Consider the following 16,884-nt stretch of genomic DNA (forward strand, 5'->3'; position numbering starts at 1 on the left):
ATTGCTCCCTTGAAATTGAAGTACACAAAAGTATAAATAAAGCCTCGTTATCATTTGGCCATTTACGCAGCATAGTCTTTACGAACCGAAACCTGAGAATTGGAACCAAGATTGCCGGATACAACGCAGTATGTCTGTCCACTCTCCTCTATGGGGCAGAAACATGGACCACATACCGCCGGCACATTAATACCCTTGAGGCCTTCCACATCCGGAGCTTGCAGAAGATCCTTGGCCAGTCCTGGGAAGATCGAGTTCCCCACTCAGACATCCTTCAGCGCACAAATTCCATCTGCATGGAAGCGGCAGTTGCAAAGAAACACCTTCGGTGGATTGGACACACCATCCGCATGCCCGATCACCGCCTCCCCGCCAAGTCCTCTATAGACAGCTGAAAGATGTGAAGCGCTCTGCAGGGGGGCAAAAGCGACGCCTCAAGGACTACACCAGGGACCTCCTCAAACGAGCCAACATCAACATCGCGCAGCTCGAAACTTTGGCCTCAAACCGACAAACCTGGCAGACCACTTGTGCCAGGATAGTCTCTGAAATACATCAAATCCACATAGACAGACAATTAGAGAGACACATTCAACAGCACCAGCGGGCGGCTGGTACCCCCCTGCCATCCGGCCTCCCATCTTCCATCTGCGGACGTGTCTGCGGCTCAAGGATTGGGCTCTATGCCCATGAGAAGCGGCACCAGCGACACCATCGCTAACCCCCCCTCCCCGCCCCAACGTCCCCTCCCTGGGAGCAAGCGTCATCATCACCTATGATGGAGCAGCTAGAAGTTAGACTGTGAGTGTGTGACTGCATGTGTGAGAGAGTGTGTGAGACTGTGTGCGGGTGTAGCAAGCAACAGGCTGATATATTAGCCCAAAGATGTTAACGTTGAGGGAATCTGAGCTTGTGCACAGATGGAAATGTGTGTGACAGTTCTGGAAGACAATGTTTTAGAAGTGCCAAAAAGTAAGCTATATGTAGCTGTCAATCCTGATCCCGAAAAATTCACCTCGTTTATTGAACGAACGACCTTGTATAATTGCCATGACATTTTAGAGGTGGATGAAGTCCCGATTGACTCCGCCCCATTGGTCCAGTGGCTAGTGCGTCCAGCTCAAGGTCAGTGATGTAAATCCTCTGGATTTTCCTGGACTTCAGGATTTTTTTTGATTTTCATGAAATTTCCTGAGGACTATTGAGGAAAAATAACCTAAAATGAATCCGGATATTAGTTGACAAAGATGAACAAACACCTGTTTGAGTTGTTTTGGTTTTAGCGATATCATTTGAGCGGAGTGCACGTCAGCACTCGGTCGTCCTCTGCTCTCTGCTGTGCGTACGTCAGCGTGAACATGTATGCATGCTCGCATACTTTGCTTTCAACGAATCAGCGCCGACGCAACCGACGTCACAAAATGAGGAAGGTTTGAACTACGACAACAACTAAACTAGCGGAGATCGGATGGACACGTATTTCTGCTGATTTCTCTTTTTGTCCAAGGCGGACTAATCATTGGATGTTGACTATTTGACATTTTATATTTTCATTCTTTCATTTATTTTCCAATCCGCTTAATCCTCACTCTAGGGGGTGCTAGAGCCTATCCCAGCGATCATCGGGCAGTAGGCACGAGTAATGGGAATTCTCTCTTTTCAGAGAGTCGGTTCTTTTGGCTCAGCTCCCTAAAACGATCCAGATTTTTGGGGGGGGCTTTTTGTTGCTTAAATTAATTAACTACCAAAAATCATGTTAAATTATGTGAAAAACAAATTACTCATGTAAAGAATACACTATCAAATATTTTTATTTATATGGCTTGATTTATATGTGCACAGAGTCAGTGGATGCTCACTTTGACTTTCCCTGTGGTTACTCTGGTCTGATGATTATCTGTCACTAATTTGCTTTCCATATAAATAATGCTATCATACCAACCAGTAAAAAATAGAATCATTGAATAATAACAGCAAAATGTATAATAACATTAGTCAACCTGTCTACCCTCCACCCTCCCTTCCTTCTCCTCACTGCTGCATGTGTCTGTAATTCTCCCCTCCCCCCTCTACTACGGATATCGACCAATAACGTGCGGCTTTAACCGAAGAGCGGGAGCGAGGAATAGAGGACAAAAATGTCGGCTCCCATTTCCGGCTCCTTGTTAGGAAGTGGCTCTCTTTGTTCACTTCAGAGATCCGGCTCGTTCACGAACGACACACCACTAGAAGGCACCCCGAACTGGGTCTCGGCCGGCAATTGCAGAGACAAGAGAGAGACAAACAGCCACTTTTGCTCACACCCACAATTTTGAAGTGTTCAATCATATGCTGATTGATCATATGATTGCATATTATGCTGATTGAACACATCATATAAATTGTCCCCGGGTGTGAGTGTGAGCAGTTTTTAGAACGTGGGAGGATCCGGAGAAAACCCATGCAGGCCATGGGAGAACATCAAACTGGACACCGGTGGTCCGGAGCGGGGTTTCAGCAGACGACTTCTGCACGATGAGGTTGACGTGCTAATCCCTCGCCTACGAAAACAGCTGGGATAGTCTCTAGCACCCTCCATGACCCTTGTGAGGCTAAAGTGGGTCTGAAAATGGGTGGATGGAAGTCGCCAGTGAGGGGCAAATGAGCAAAATGTACGGGCTTCTTTCACCCCAGGCTGATTATTTTGTTTTGCGCACGCCTTTCAGTAAAGCGGGCATCACCGAGGTATTTGAGGGCCACCACGGCCCCGTGACGGGACTGAGCTGTCATAGCGCAGCAGGACCTGTGGACTTCTCTCACCTCTTCATCTCCTCTTCGTTCGACTGGACCGTCAAACTGTGGAGCACCAAGGTGACTCTATCGCAGTTATCTTCAATCCTGTGCTTGGGGGGGACTGCTGTCTGGCTGCGTCTGTCCCTGCTGCAACCTTGACCTCACTCAAATAATCAGGAAGATCGTCATCAAGCATCCTGCAGATCATTTGAATGGCATGTGTTGCAGCAAGGGCACAGAGCAAACAGGAAGGACAATATAGCCCTCCAGGAACAGGAGAGAAAATCCCAGGCGCATTTCCAAACGGCAGTTAAAATGTTTTGGTTTCTTTCTAAGCATTCTTGCCTATCAATTTCCTTCACGCAGAGCGCCCGCCCGCTGTACTCCTTTGAGGACAGCTGTGACTATGTGTACGATGCAACGTGGTCTCCGACGCACCCTGCGCTCTTCGCCTGTGTGGACCTCGCCGGACGTCTGGACTTGTGGAACCTCAACAGTGACACGGAGGTAGGCGCACAAGAAGAAGAAGAAAGCAATCATCAAGTTATTTTTTGTGGGGGTGGGCTGGGGGCACTTTATGTGGTTGGTCTTCTCTGTGGTTGGTTACACCGCTGATTGTTCACCAGGTTCCCACCGCCAGCGTGCATGTGGAAGGGGCTCCAGCGCTGAATCGCGTGCGATGGGCTCACTCCGGAAAAGAGATCGCCACCGGAGACTCTGAGGGACAAGTGCAGGTGTACGACGTAGGCGAGGTGAGCAAAAGCAGCATGTGCACCAAATGAGCATCTTCCAAACGTGGTTGGTTGTCCATGTGACATTCGCAAGCTGAGTCGGCCGTCATTGGTCCTTACCTGAGCCCCAATGGGAAGTGATACAATCGACGCCCGCTGAAATGGACAAAACCGGGTGGATTTTGTGGCCTAACTTATATTCCACAAATGCAATAGGAATCAGAATCTCATTCATAGACTTGTTAGGAATACCCAGAACATGTTGTGCTGAGGAAAATTGGGGGTTTGATTTCGCCTTTAAGCACAGCAGCAACGTTGGTTAGTTCCTCACCATTTTTCATCTTTTCCCCAGCAAATCTGCATGCCCAAGGCCGACGAGTGGACGCGTTTCGTCAGGACTCTGGCCGACATCAATGAAAACAGAGACGAAGCAGAAGAGCTAACCAATATTTGATGACGCAGGCGCTCTTCTTTCTCATACACGACATCCTCAAATCACACGAGCAGAGCTTTGCCATCCGACTTTTCCGCTCACGTCCGTTCGAGATCCTGACTTGGCCTGGACATGTGTGCAGTGTTAGATTTCAATAGACCTTTTCTTAAATATGTTTGTATTGTCACATTTTGAGAGAGCAAAATCAAGCATGGCAAACTGTAAAACTAAATTACAGTGATACCTCGGCTCGCGAACGCTTTAGCTCACAAACTTTTCGCCTTACGAACGTTAAATTGGGCAGAATATAATTTGGCATACAAACTATTTTTCGCAAAGCACACGGAGCGCCACAATGAGTGATGTCGTTTGCGAACGCGCCAGTTCTTGGAGCTTCTGACAAGGAGCTGAAAATGGCAGCCAGCTTTGTTTTCCTCTATTCTCCACCCCCAGTCCTCGGTTAAAGCCGCACGTGATTGAGCAGGACACACGCAGCAGTGAGCGGGGGTGGGTGGGTTACAGAAACACACACACACACATAGACGAGAGCTTGAAACAAATAAACAAAAGTGCACATGGATAGAAAACACAGTGAAATTTGGACTCGTTTCAACTTTATTGCTAGTTCAAAGGCAGATTGTAGACTGCAAGGTTAAAATTCCCATCAATCAGGCCCCACAAATAACCCGCACAAGCCATCGGTGTAATTTGAAGAAAACCTACAAGCAAGGGAACCAGCTATGAATGAAGTTTCGAGTGTGTCTGCCTGTTGCAACATCACAACTTGTCCAACCCAGAGCTCCTTGAGACATTTTATGCAAAAAGCTATCCATTCCAACAAGCCATAAATGACCATCACAAAGGTCAATAAAATGACTCTATTATACAGGACTGTTTATTTCTTTCATTACAATACCATAACACATTTAGTATACATAAAATAAAATAGTAGTTTTAAGGCTTATTAAGTTGAAAATTGTTTTATGGGGGCCTGGGAACAGATTATTCTCATTTTAATGGGAAATTAATGTTAGGAATACACACTTTTGGCCTTACACACACTTTCTGGGAACCAATTAAGTTTGTAAGCCGAGGTATCACTGTACCGCAATATAAATCGGAACCTTCCACATTCCAGGCATCTATGCGAATATGCAACCTTTGTAGTTGCAGCGTCGCATTCCTAATTTCATGCTTGTTTTATTGGTTTTGCCAAAACAAGTTTGACCATTTCCGTAACGTCACCCTTGTACGAAGGTGTCTGGCAAATCATGAAAATAGAATATTCCCGACCTGATCATCTCACAAAAGACACTATTTCGAGGCAGCCTGGACAGAAATGTTCCAATTTAACCACTTAAATATTGAATATTTATTCCGCTGCTTGCACTTATTTAAAATACGGTATGTTTTCTTTCTGACGCCTCTTTGTTTTAAACCCTATGTGGCAAATATAATGAGCACTTATTTAACCTTGAAAGCAATCCAGGCTGTGGGCCATGTGGTGCTTAAGAAGAGTATTTTCCATCCAATCTTTTTCCTTCTACAACAACTTAACTCCCTGTTTGTGGAACAGTCCAACTAATCTTTGTGAATGCTATTTTGTGGAGCAGATCCGATATAACACGGGTGTCAAAGTCAAGGCCCGCGGCCCAAATCCGGCCCGCCACATCATTTTTTTCGGCCCGCGAAAGCAAATCAAACTTGTTAAATTCCATGATGATTGCTAAAATCTGAGCCAAAATTTCATATTTTTGGATGTCAACCACAATAAAAGTCATTATTCTTGACTTCAGATTTGAAAATGAGTTATTCATTAATTTGCTGTGTGCTCTACATGTAATATTTGAGGGGATTTAAACATTGTAATGGCTTGCCCAAATTCATAACGGCCCTCGAGAGGAAACCACAACTACAATGTGGCCCGCGGCAAAAAAATGACTTTGACACCCCTGCGATATAACATGTGTTGTATCAACGCAACAGGGTTAGATTCGCTCACTTGGCTACATGGCTAGACTCACTCGCTCCGCATGAGAGGAATTGATAACGTACGGCTAGAATGTGTTGCTTTTGTTCTCTGTTGTACCTTGGTTATCTTTGCTTTTGGAGACAATCTGGGAGTAGTTTGTGTAGTTTCTTGCTTTGTTGTGTATTTGCCCATCCCCCTCTGCATAAAATTCCCGAGAGAATTTATTTTGCTTGTTTTCCTCTCTTGATTTTCTGTTTGGTGCATTTTGTTTGCTTGTCTGACTGCCATTGAAGTCATCGTTGATGTACGTACTCGTACAACAGCGAGAACGCACGGAGACGAAGGAGAAGGACGTACCCATAGTTGCTTTTGTTCAACAAATTAATAAAGTGTGTGATTTGACAAGAACCTACGCGACAGCTCTTTTTGTTTTCGATTTGCAACACTTCCGAGTCCAGTCTCCGACATTGTACTTCCACGTGTTACTCCTTTGACGTTGTCTGAGCGTTGATTTGTCTGGAGAGGTATAAACTAGTGATGTGCCGTTCGCGAATGAGCTGGTTCCTAGAGACGGATCTCTGAAGTGAACAAAGAGAGCTGGCTCCCAACGAGGAGCCGGAAATGGGAGCCAACTTTTCTGTCCTCGATCCCCTGCCCCCAGTCTTCGGTTAAAGCCGCACGTGATTGGTCAAGATTCAGGGCAAAGGAGAGAGGGGAGAATTACAGACATGCAAAGTAAAAAAAAAAAAAAACACATGCAAAAGTAAAAGACGAGAAAATGGATAGAAAACTAAAATTTGGACTCACTTCAACTACATTGAAAGTTCAACGGCAGAGTGTAGACTGCAAGGTTAAAATATCCCATCACTCAGGCTCCACAAATAACCTGCACAGGCACATAATAATCTGTACAATTTGAAGAGAAAAGACAAGCGAGGAAAATAGCTATGAATGAAGTTTCTTGTGCGTCTGTTGCTGTTACAATATCACAACTTCCAAGAGGTACAACCCAGAGCTCCTTGAGACACTTTGTGCAAAAAGCTATCAAGCCAGCTAAACGGAACACAATTGATGAGGAACCGGATAAAATGATTGCACGTGATTTTCAGGCATTTTCAATTGGATGACAAAGGATTCAGGAAATATACTCGTGCTCTAAACCCAATGTATGCAATTCCAAGCAGGAAATGCCCCCATTGTGGGACTCTTTCTGATTCTGAAAGCACTTTCTCAAAGAATCACGCCACAATCACGTATGCCAAAGAACGTGCTGGAGTCCGACAACGGGTTAAAAAATCCGCAGCTATTTGTCTAACAACTTCAAGACGGCGCCGCGAGAGTGGCTGCCTTTCCAGCAGCTCCTGTGTTTTGCTTTTCTACTTTCATTTCTTTCATAACTTTGCTGCTGTGAAATGTAAATTTCTCCACTGCGAGACTAATAAAGGCAAATCCAATCCAATCCAACTGACTGCTGGACATCCCGAACCACGTCACCCCAGGGGACCTGTCTCCTGGATTGTTTTGAGTTCAATGAAAGACACATTTGGGAGAACTTAGCAGAGAGCAGGGGAGGTCCTGCAGGACGCACGCACTGTTTTGGAGCCATTTGAGCAGGACCAAAGGCAACGTGAAAGTTAGTGAATGCTTCTGTGCACATTTAAAGCCATATGAATACAAATATTTGATATAGTCGTGTATTTTTTACATGAGTAATTCGTTTTTCACATCATTTTACAGGCTTTTTTGGTAGTTAATTAATTTAAGAAAAAAAAAATTGAGGAGCCATTTGGGAGCCAAAAGAGATATTTTTTTAGTGAGCCGATCCAAAAGAACTGGCTCTCTGAAAAGAGCGGGAATTCCCATCACTCCATGGCATTCAAATGAGAGGGTTTCTGGGGAAAAGACTTGGAGGACTTTCCAGTTCTTGCGGTAAAATAGCACGAGATCACCTCTGCGGCCCAAGAGGCGGGGTTTAGAAAGGTAAACAAGCCCTGGGGGAGTACAATTGTTCAGCTGGGAAAAGTGTGCAGAAGTCAAAAGTCTCCTTAAGGCAAAAAAAGTCAAGCTTACGGTCACCGAGGATATCCTGGAGAAGACAAGCCTTTCCAGTAAGCAAGCGGACGTTGAGGAGGCCAAAGTTGGCGCTGACCTAGCAAGGCCGGCTAACACACGGCGGTCCACGGAACGGCTGTTCCTTCTGTGTGGCTGGTGGGAGGATGACCACAGGGAGGTGATGTCCTTGGAGCCATCGAGGTGAAAGCATGGACGAGATCCGCGGTGGGTATATCTGCGGGAAGGGCGACGAGAGATTTCCGGGAAGTGGAAGCTTGTCCACTGGGAGCGGATTCTTGAGCAGCTCCGCCGCAGAGTACTGCAGCAGGTCAATGGAGGATATTGGACAGCAATATTGCCCATAGACAGGCAGCGGGCAGGTTGACCATCATCAGCGGGTACACGTACGTGGAGAAGATACGCGGCCTCGTCTGTGATGCGGACAAACGACTGGAATCATGAGACCATTCGACAGCCAAAACAGACTGGGATTGGACCACAAATTCTTCTGGTGAATGTCAGAAGCTAAAATAATTGCGGGCGAGCAGCGGCGGCCAAAACGCACGCCAGCGTTCACTCGACCCGGAAGTGAATGCAGTAAAAACATTGGAAGATTCCTAATGCCTGACTTGCTGCTTCTGAATGAAACGGGAATGATGAAGCAAAGTTTTAGCGACTGCATGGGTAGACCATCTGCACAATGGCACTCAAAACAGCACACTGCACAGAAGCCGAAGTCTCATCACAGTCCATCAGGTAGAAGTTTTCCAAGTCCTCAACAAAGATTTTGGACAACCTTTGTATCGTTTTCCCAAGCGGACTTTGAGCACATGCAGATGAGATCATCTTGCGCTATGTATTGACGTACAAGGGGGATTGAAGACACGGCGTCGGCAGGTGGGGCTAGCTCCTCCAGAAGGGTGTCTAAAATCAAATCCAGGATCTTCTGCGGCAGTTTGCTGGTAGCACATGGAGAAAAAAACGGCTTCTGTGTCCTGGTCATCTTGGTCATCATCAGCTCATTATACAAATGAGCGAGGAAGGTCTCTGTGTTGTGTTGAGCTTGGGGCCGGAGTACTTCCAAGTACATGTAGAGGCCTAGGCCGGGTGCCAGGAGGGACCAAACGGGGGGGGGCTTGATGTCTTTGAATGTACATGTAGTACACCTTTGGATCTGGGCTCCTCAGTCATGGTCTTTTGTCTCTCGTCCTGATTTTGAGGGTACATGAATATTTTCTGTGTCAGGGAGCTGAGACCCATAATTCTGTATTAGATCAAATTGTGCGGAATAAATTATCTGTGAGTAACTTGCTGGCTTTTTTGGTCATCCCTCTCACAACAAACACGGCAATTGTTAGGTTACAACGTTGTGTAATAAGGTAAATATTTAATGACGCTTATAATTACGTTTATAAGGTAACTGTTCATGCTAATATTAGCTTGTAATATTCTAACCCGGAGGTCGGGGACCTTTTCCACTAAGAGAGCCATGAAAGTAAAATATTTAGAAATGTTTGTCAGTGAGAGCCACACACACACACACACACACACACACACACACACACACACACACACACACACACACCTGCTTGCTCACCGCTTACTTAAGGTTGTCCATCGTGTCGATGATGACAGTCCAACTCTATTTCTTGTGAGCCCATTTCATGTGGCTGTGGAGCCCAATCCGTGATCCACACTGCTTGCCACAGGCAGAGCAGGTGAAGGCATTGACTGGGGTTGGGGGTGTGGCACTGGCTTCATGTCTCCTTCGACGTTTCCTAGTCTGTCGGTCACCTCGGTCTTCCTCAAGTTTCTGTATGCCTTGTTGGAGGAGCTGCCGCCAGATGGAGCGTTGAGCTGCAATGTCCTCCAGCTGGGCTGGTCGGGTTCAGGCCGCATTTTTTCATGGCAGTCTTCACCTGGTCTTTATCGCATTTTTTGGGGCCTCCTGCCAGGCGACGGCTGAGATGGAGCTGGCCATAAAGCACCTGACGTGGTAAGCGCTCTTCTGGCAACCTGATCACAAGGCCTAGCCAACAAAGTTGGTGCTGGGTGACTGTAGCCTCCACACTGGTGCACTTGGTTTTGCAGAGTATTTCAGTGTGGGGGTATCGGTCTCTCCAGGATAGCCCATGGATGCATTGTAGGTACTTGATGTGGAAGGCCTCAAGCATTCTGAGGTGGCGACTGGACAGGGTCCATGCTTCGCAGCTGTAGAGGAGGGTTGACATAACAACAACAGCCCGATAAACTGCAGTCTTGGTGTGGAGTTAGAGATCTTTGTTTTCAAAGACTCTCCTCCTAAGTCTGCCAAAAGATGCTGATGCCTGTTTGATCAGGTTTTGTATCTCTCTGTCGATGCCCGGGTATTTGAAAGAGTCCACTATTGCTCGCGGCTTATCGGAGATGGTGAACGTTAGTGGATGAACTGGAGGAAAGGATGCCCACTGACAGATTACCTCAGTCTTTTCCACATTGACAAAGAGGCCCAGTCTACCATAGACATCTGCAGCAGCTGAGAGACTAGCGTGTAGTGCTTCTGGTGTGTGGGCCACAACTGCACAGTCATCTGCAAATTGGAGTTCGGTGACTTGCTCTGATCTTACTTTCGTGAGTGCCTGCAGCCTCCTGATGCTGAATAGATTTCGGAAATCTATGGTAACCCCACGGTTCTTCTCCATCCTCTCATGGAGCAACGCTAATGAGCCATGTGCAGGCTCATTAGCGTGCACACTTGTTTTCTGCTGTCTCTAGCAGAAGTATATTGATGCTAACGTTAGCATAGGGCTTGTCAAAGTGCCACCAACATTCGACTGTTTCATCTATGGTATTGTTTCATTACAAATTAGAATCAGACCCTTTTCTCTCCACAAAGGCCTGAAGTATAGGATACTTGTCATTTTTTTTACTCGTCTGGCTTTTTAAAAAGGCGCCTTTGTTTACCTGTTTCAACTTGAATGGCCAGTATCATCCAATCAAAATTGCACTTTCCACCAACCTCGGTCTCCAGCACCAGACTCATTAGCAAAGCTTGCTTCTGCTGACTAACTTTTGTGGACTCACAAGAAGAAACGCATGCATTTTTGTAAAGCCTCTCAATGGTTGAACAGTCCTTCAAGTATTTAACATTTTTAAAGTGTTTACGGTTACGAGCGAAACAAGAAGCCACATGAAAGACAGCAAGCACACATGATGGCTGAGAAACTCGAATCTGCAAATGCATTATACTGTTGCGGATTGGACGGCTGCATTTTACTGGAATAAACCTGTCCTTGTATCATTAAAACCACATGGATCATTTATTTGACTAAAATGCCTCAATTTATAAGCACTTCATTCAATAAGACCTACTGTAATTTAATGACTGCAGAGGTCTGTACAACAGTAAGCAGAACTTTCTGTAACATTACAATCAGTACACCGTGCATCAGCAGTGGATGCCGCGTCGTAACAGTTCTGTCTCTGCACTTTTGTACAGTACTACATGATGCATACTGCATCTTATGCCGTCCCATGCATCTCACTTTTACAATATGTACAGTGCTCACTCACATGCGACTAGGGTTGCAAAATTCCGCACATTTGCAATGCTTGGAACTTGACGTGGAACAAAAGCTAAGCATTTATGAACATTTAGGTTGGCTGTGACCATGACATTTGACTTGAATTGGGGAATAGCCAAATTCAAAGTAGCCCAATTTTTGGATGTCATTTGCAAAAGTTCCATCGCTAAAAAATCCCATTGAAATGACCCATCGCCAATTGCGACCCTCCACACATCACACTGCTTGCCAAACTAATCACTTTCTATACCCCAGCCTTACTCGCAAAGAGAATCAGACAAAAAGAAACAGCAAAAATCATAGCTAGTCAGAATAGTGCGGAAGGCTGTCTCTGGAGTGTGTGACGGCGATTCCACAAGTCAACACAGTATTGAAATCTGCAAGGTGCCAAGTTGCTGCTCCACAATTGGCTGAGAGATGGAGGGGGGGGGGGCACACCATGTTGACACATGCCGCCGTTCTTGAATATACGGCTCACCCACAACCCGCTTATTTTGGGGTTCACAGAAAGAAGTGTTTTTTTTGTTGTTGTTTTCTTTTTTTTTTTGGTAAAATATCTTCATGCCCAACCCCTGAAGAAGGGTGATGACATTGGGGGGTGGCAGGAAGAAGAAGCGATATGAACACGTCCCTAAGGGGACTGAGTGGACGCAGTGGACTCTGGAGGGTGGATGGAAACCACACCCGATGACTTGAATTTAGGGAGTTGGAGACCAAATTTGTTCTCCACTCCGGCGAAGGTGGCGGCGGCCAGACGGTAGCCGCCCACATGATCGCCGTTGATGGGAGGGAGCTCCGAGATGCGAGACTTGGGCGTGGGCTCGGACCCCGACGGGCGACTGTAACCACAAAAAAACGTTTCAGCCTTTACATGTATTGGTAATGTATTTGTACCGTCATTTCCGGACGACAAACACCGACTCTTGTCACAGGCTTTCAACCCTGCGGCCTATAGAAAGATTTTTTTTTTTTTTTTCATGGGCGTCAGGGAGCGCTAGTGCAGAAAAGGTAACAGTGAGATGCTATCAAGTGTCACCGCAAAAACAAGTGGCCATGCAAGGGGAAACTTCACTTGTGTTTTGAGTTGGAATGCAATCCGAAAGCTGTGTGTCCATATTTATGACAGACTAGACTCGGCACATATTTTTTACAGAGACATATGTTAGGGCAATGCGCTACACTTCAAGAATGGTTTATTTTGAACCTCTCATACCCCCCCCCCCCCCTCTCTCTCTCTCTTTCTAGGACTAGAAGACACACTTTCAATGAATAAAACAAGTTTTCCCAACATGAGCTAAAAGTTTTCCAAATATAAGGCACACCACATTAGAAGGGGCTACGGTAGTGGCTGAGGTTACGCACTTCTTCATGGTGGCTGCTGACAGTAGTCGCGAGACCTCTTGTGGTGTTGAATGTTGTATGCAGCGCAAACATGCGGGAAACAATTAATCTCTGCTTCATGGCTGTTCAACACACCTCAATGTGCGACACCGTTCAAACGATTTTCAGATAAGATTGGCTGAATTACAAGGCCGATTGCAGATCCACGAGGTCTGAACAAGCAGCCTGGAAACTCTGTCTCCTCATTGTCTTTTTCACGTTTCTCTTGGATGAGTTGAAATTGTAAAATGAACTTTGTCGCTCTTGACTCGCAACTAGAATACACTCTATTCCATTCCATGTTAAGATCTGCAGCAAAAATGATCATTTGGATTGAAAAACAAAAAGAACTTACTGTCCTCCAAAGTCAATATAGAACCACCTCTGCAAGAGTTCGTATGTCACCAGAGTCACGCCAAACTGGGGAGAGGACCGGCACATACGAGCTGGACCACAGACAACAAAAGTCTTGTGTCAACATTAAAAATGCAAGTGTGTGTGTGTGTGTGTGCACAAATGCGCACGCATGCGCGCACACACACACATCCGTACACACACACATCCGTACGCACTCTCCAAAAACTTTTTTTTCCATCCTAATCAGACTTAGGGTGAAGAAAGAGAATAGATGGGGTGAGGGGGATTTTGAAGGGTTGTTGGAGGGGTGCATGAAGCATAAATGCGACCTCCAGTCCTTCTCCAGCGGACATTCCCAAGACAGATTATCGAGAATCCAATGGTTTTTGTTTTGTTTTAAACCCAGAGGTGTGAGCCCTAACACATTCCTACTCATAAAAGTCACATTTTCATAAAAGTCACCTAATACTTCTCAACAATGTCTAGAGCCTATTATGCAATGCCAATTACCTGCAACAATGGTATATTGTAAATGTCAAATTTAAATTGGAGTTTACTGTCATGAACTGGATAACCCCATTCTCTCACTTATAATTGAAATTGTTGGTTATTTCATCTCAGACGAGTTAACTATGAGTATATGTTTCTGCAAAGATTTTATTGAATGTTCAAGTGGTAAATTAACACATGCAATACAGGTATACTGTAATGTGGAGAGCATGCTCCACTACTGGCAAAATTCCACATTTATTTTTACAGTCTCTCACACACACACACACACACACACACACACACACACACACACACACACACACACACCTTAAGTTGACAATAGCTCAGCAAGAAACAGTTTGCCCTACTGCCACTTATTTTTTAATTAAAAAAAAAAACAACAAGAGCAGAAAAACAAAAATCCACTCCAATCGCGGATAATACCGGCGTACCCACACAGTCACGCTGATTTTAACATTGCACACTCATTCCCTCTCACGCACGCACACGCACACACGTCCACAAACTTCCTCTGACTGACCTCCAGCTCCCTTCCAGAGCGCTCGGAATCCTTCCTCCCTCATGATCTTCCGGAAGCAATCAGTGACTCCGGAATAGGTGGTCTGACCCGCCCGGGCAGCCACTTGCAGACGAGTCTTGATGACGTCGGCTGGCGTCACCAGTGAGGCTGCAGGGATGCCTGGGAAATCAAGCCAGAAGAGAGCACCCTTGACATTGGGCCCATGACACAAGTTATGTTCTGAAGAGCCCTTCCCATTGGCGAGCTCAAACTATTTGAAAGCAGCGGTTGTGCCAAGGAAGAACTAACTGCAAAGAGTCTCAACTGAGATCCGATTGTACCTGTGTTTCGGAGGAGTGAGGTTTGTTAGCGGAAGCTACGGAAGGAGACTTGTTTAGATCCTATTTTTGACACTTTCAGAAAGAGGGACAGTGTGGACAGACAAGCAGAATGCCAGACTTTCAAGTACTACGTCACAGTGTGAGGAAGATGGCCAGCAATACAGAAGGATCTTTGACTTCATAGACAGTCATTTTACTGTGTTCATTTAGTTTTTTGTCGTTAAAAGACTGATTGGCTGGGAAACGGTTGTCATCCGAAGACGGGCGGGATAGGCTCCAGCATGCCCTTGTGAGGAAAAGCGGATCAGAAAGATGGAAGTTAAATGAGATGAGACTTTGCTGTTGTAAATTCCTCCACGGCGAGACTAATAAAGGCAAATCCAATCCAATCCAATCCAATATAAGAAGCAGAGTTTTCAAAAGGTGATTTCTTGAAACTCCATTGAACAAGATGTGCATCGAATGATTCAGCGGTGGGTGGACATTTTGGACAATGATTTGCCATAGTGCTCAGGGGGCAAAGAAATAGTGAAATGGAAAGATTGGTGTGGAGCACACAACACACCAACTCATTCTCTACCATTCCCGAATCTATTCGCAAAAGTGTGACGCCATTCCCAAATTTGTTTGGGTTTTGGTTTTTCTTGCCGATGAAACCTTGGTTAGACCTCTTGCAATATTTTTCCCTTCAGCGAGCATTTGCCTTTGGTCCATGTTACAGCTTCAGCTGTTGTTGAAGCGCCAAATAAATCAATATGTACAGTAAAGTCTCATGATATCGATATAGCTCATTACGATGCTATTTTCATTTCCCGGCCGAATTTCTAGTCTTTTTATGAATAATTAGTTCCGTTTAGTACGATTCATGGTCATTACGATAATCCGGTTACTACGGTGCTCTTTTTCATCTTCCGCCGGCCATTTTGCTATGTTTATATCGATACAAAAGCAGTTTAAGGTGAATCGATATTTGCTTAGGGGTTTCTATACAGTACCACCATTATCGAAATCTGTATCGGTCGGCAGTGCCGTTGGTCACGTGACCAGCTCCCGTGTCTTGCGCAGTGTAGCAGACGCCATTTCCTACCAGCTTCCGTGTTTTGAACTGTCGTACGCGAGCACAATAAAAAAGGCGTAGCAGAGCTTATATACGATACTGTTGCTCAACACCAATTCAAACCATGGGGAAACGTAAGAATTGTGACCTCGGAACGAAGTACAAGGCAATCGTGGCTGTCGAGGAGAATCCAACAAGGAGCAAATCCTCCATCGCGAAAGAGTTCGCCGTGCCGCAGAATACTTCATCCACGTAAGTCATGTAAACGTTGCAGTTTTTGTTTTCCATACATGTATTTAATTGTGTTGTATTCAGATATCTTTATCGCTTGCAACAATCACTGTTTTTCATATGTTTGCACATGCTGGCGTTCGTGGTTTCTCTCGCCTGTATAGAACAACGTGATGATTTTGCATTGGTTGCATTTTTGAAAGGAAATAGTCATTAAAAAGACGTCATTAAAGACGTTTTTATTTTATGCACAAGTTTATTTTTCACTTCACTACTGTACAAAAAGCATGCTAGATACGCAATCCATCAAACCAATGATAAAACGACATGCCATATCAAAGATCCCCCATTTACGTATTGCTCCCTCCCCTTTTAATGCAGTTCGGCGCAGGACGGATAAATCGAGAGTACGCTTATATCGACATTTTTTCCGACTCCCGAGAATATCGATATAACGAGACTTTACTGTATATGTATGCTTTGTGTTGTATTATGTACAGCCACCCCCATTTCAAGCTCAGATAACTCCAGAACCATATAACTTAGGAATTAACTCTTTTTTTTCTGATGAAACACGAGAATCTAAGGTTTCTAACACTCTTTTAAATGTTCATGTACTCCTAAAACTCAATATTCTGTGGATCCCGCAATTTGAGTGAAAATGACAAAAAACCTGGCACTGGAGTGTATAAGATTTTTGCACACCACCTGGTAGCGAATGAGTTAATTTTAGTTTGCAAGTTGAGCAAAAAAAGAAGGAGAGCAACTCCTGCCGATTTGTTTATTCCAACTTACAACTCCTCACAGTTGCTTCTGCGAAGTCAATTGCAAGTTTTGGACCATTTTTTTGCTGCCTTGCCTTTTGAAGAATAGGACTCTAAGTATATTCTGGATAACTTCGGACTTCAATAAAAGAAGCCGAAGCGCAATATTTCAACAGCAAAGTACATCTGCATGTCAACATTCAAGTGAAAATCATGAGC

General features: G+C 45.1%; 2 protein-coding genes across 7 annotated transcripts in view; one reads left to right on the forward strand and one right to left on the reverse strand.

Annotated features, from left to right (window-relative positions):
- Positions 1 to 6,316, forward strand: part of LOC148891984 (dynein, cytoplasmic 1, intermediate chain 2a-like) — a 35,090-nt gene extending 28,774 nt beyond the window's left edge. For all 4 annotated transcript variants that reach the window (XM_089007973.1, XM_089007975.1, XM_089007974.1 and 1 more), the window contains 4 exons: positions 2,706 to 2,850; positions 3,139 to 3,279; positions 3,399 to 3,524; positions 3,856 to 6,316. In XM_089007973.1, coding sequence (XP_088864099.1) covers positions 2,706 to 2,850; positions 3,139 to 3,279; positions 3,399 to 3,524; positions 3,856 to 3,957 — 514 coding nt within the window. In that variant the 3' untranslated portion in view covers positions 3,958 to 6,316. The remainder of the gene's footprint in view (positions 1 to 2,705; positions 2,851 to 3,138; positions 3,280 to 3,398; positions 3,525 to 3,855) is intronic.
- Positions 6,317 to 11,232: 4,916 nt separating this feature from the next.
- Positions 11,233 to 16,884, reverse strand: part of LOC148891985 (electrogenic aspartate/glutamate antiporter SLC25A12, mitochondrial-like) — a 28,581-nt gene continuing 22,929 nt past the window's right edge. For all 3 annotated transcript variants that reach the window (XM_089007969.1, XM_089007972.1, XM_089007970.1), the window contains exons 16-18: positions 14,294 to 14,452; positions 13,259 to 13,349; positions 11,233 to 12,362 (exon numbers count right to left, since the gene is read on the reverse strand). In XM_089007969.1, coding sequence (XP_088864095.1) covers positions 12,155 to 12,362; positions 13,259 to 13,349; positions 14,294 to 14,452 — 458 coding nt within the window. In that variant the 3' untranslated portion in view covers positions 11,233 to 12,154. The remainder of the gene's footprint in view (positions 12,363 to 13,258; positions 13,350 to 14,293; positions 14,453 to 16,884) is intronic.

Source organism: Hippocampus bargibanti, linkage group LG11 (assembly GCF_051943395.1).
Source record: "Hippocampus bargibanti isolate YZ-2025 linkage group LG11, ASM5194339v1, whole genome shotgun sequence".
NCBI lineage: Eukaryota > Metazoa > Chordata > Actinopteri > Syngnathiformes > Syngnathidae > Hippocampus > Hippocampus bargibanti.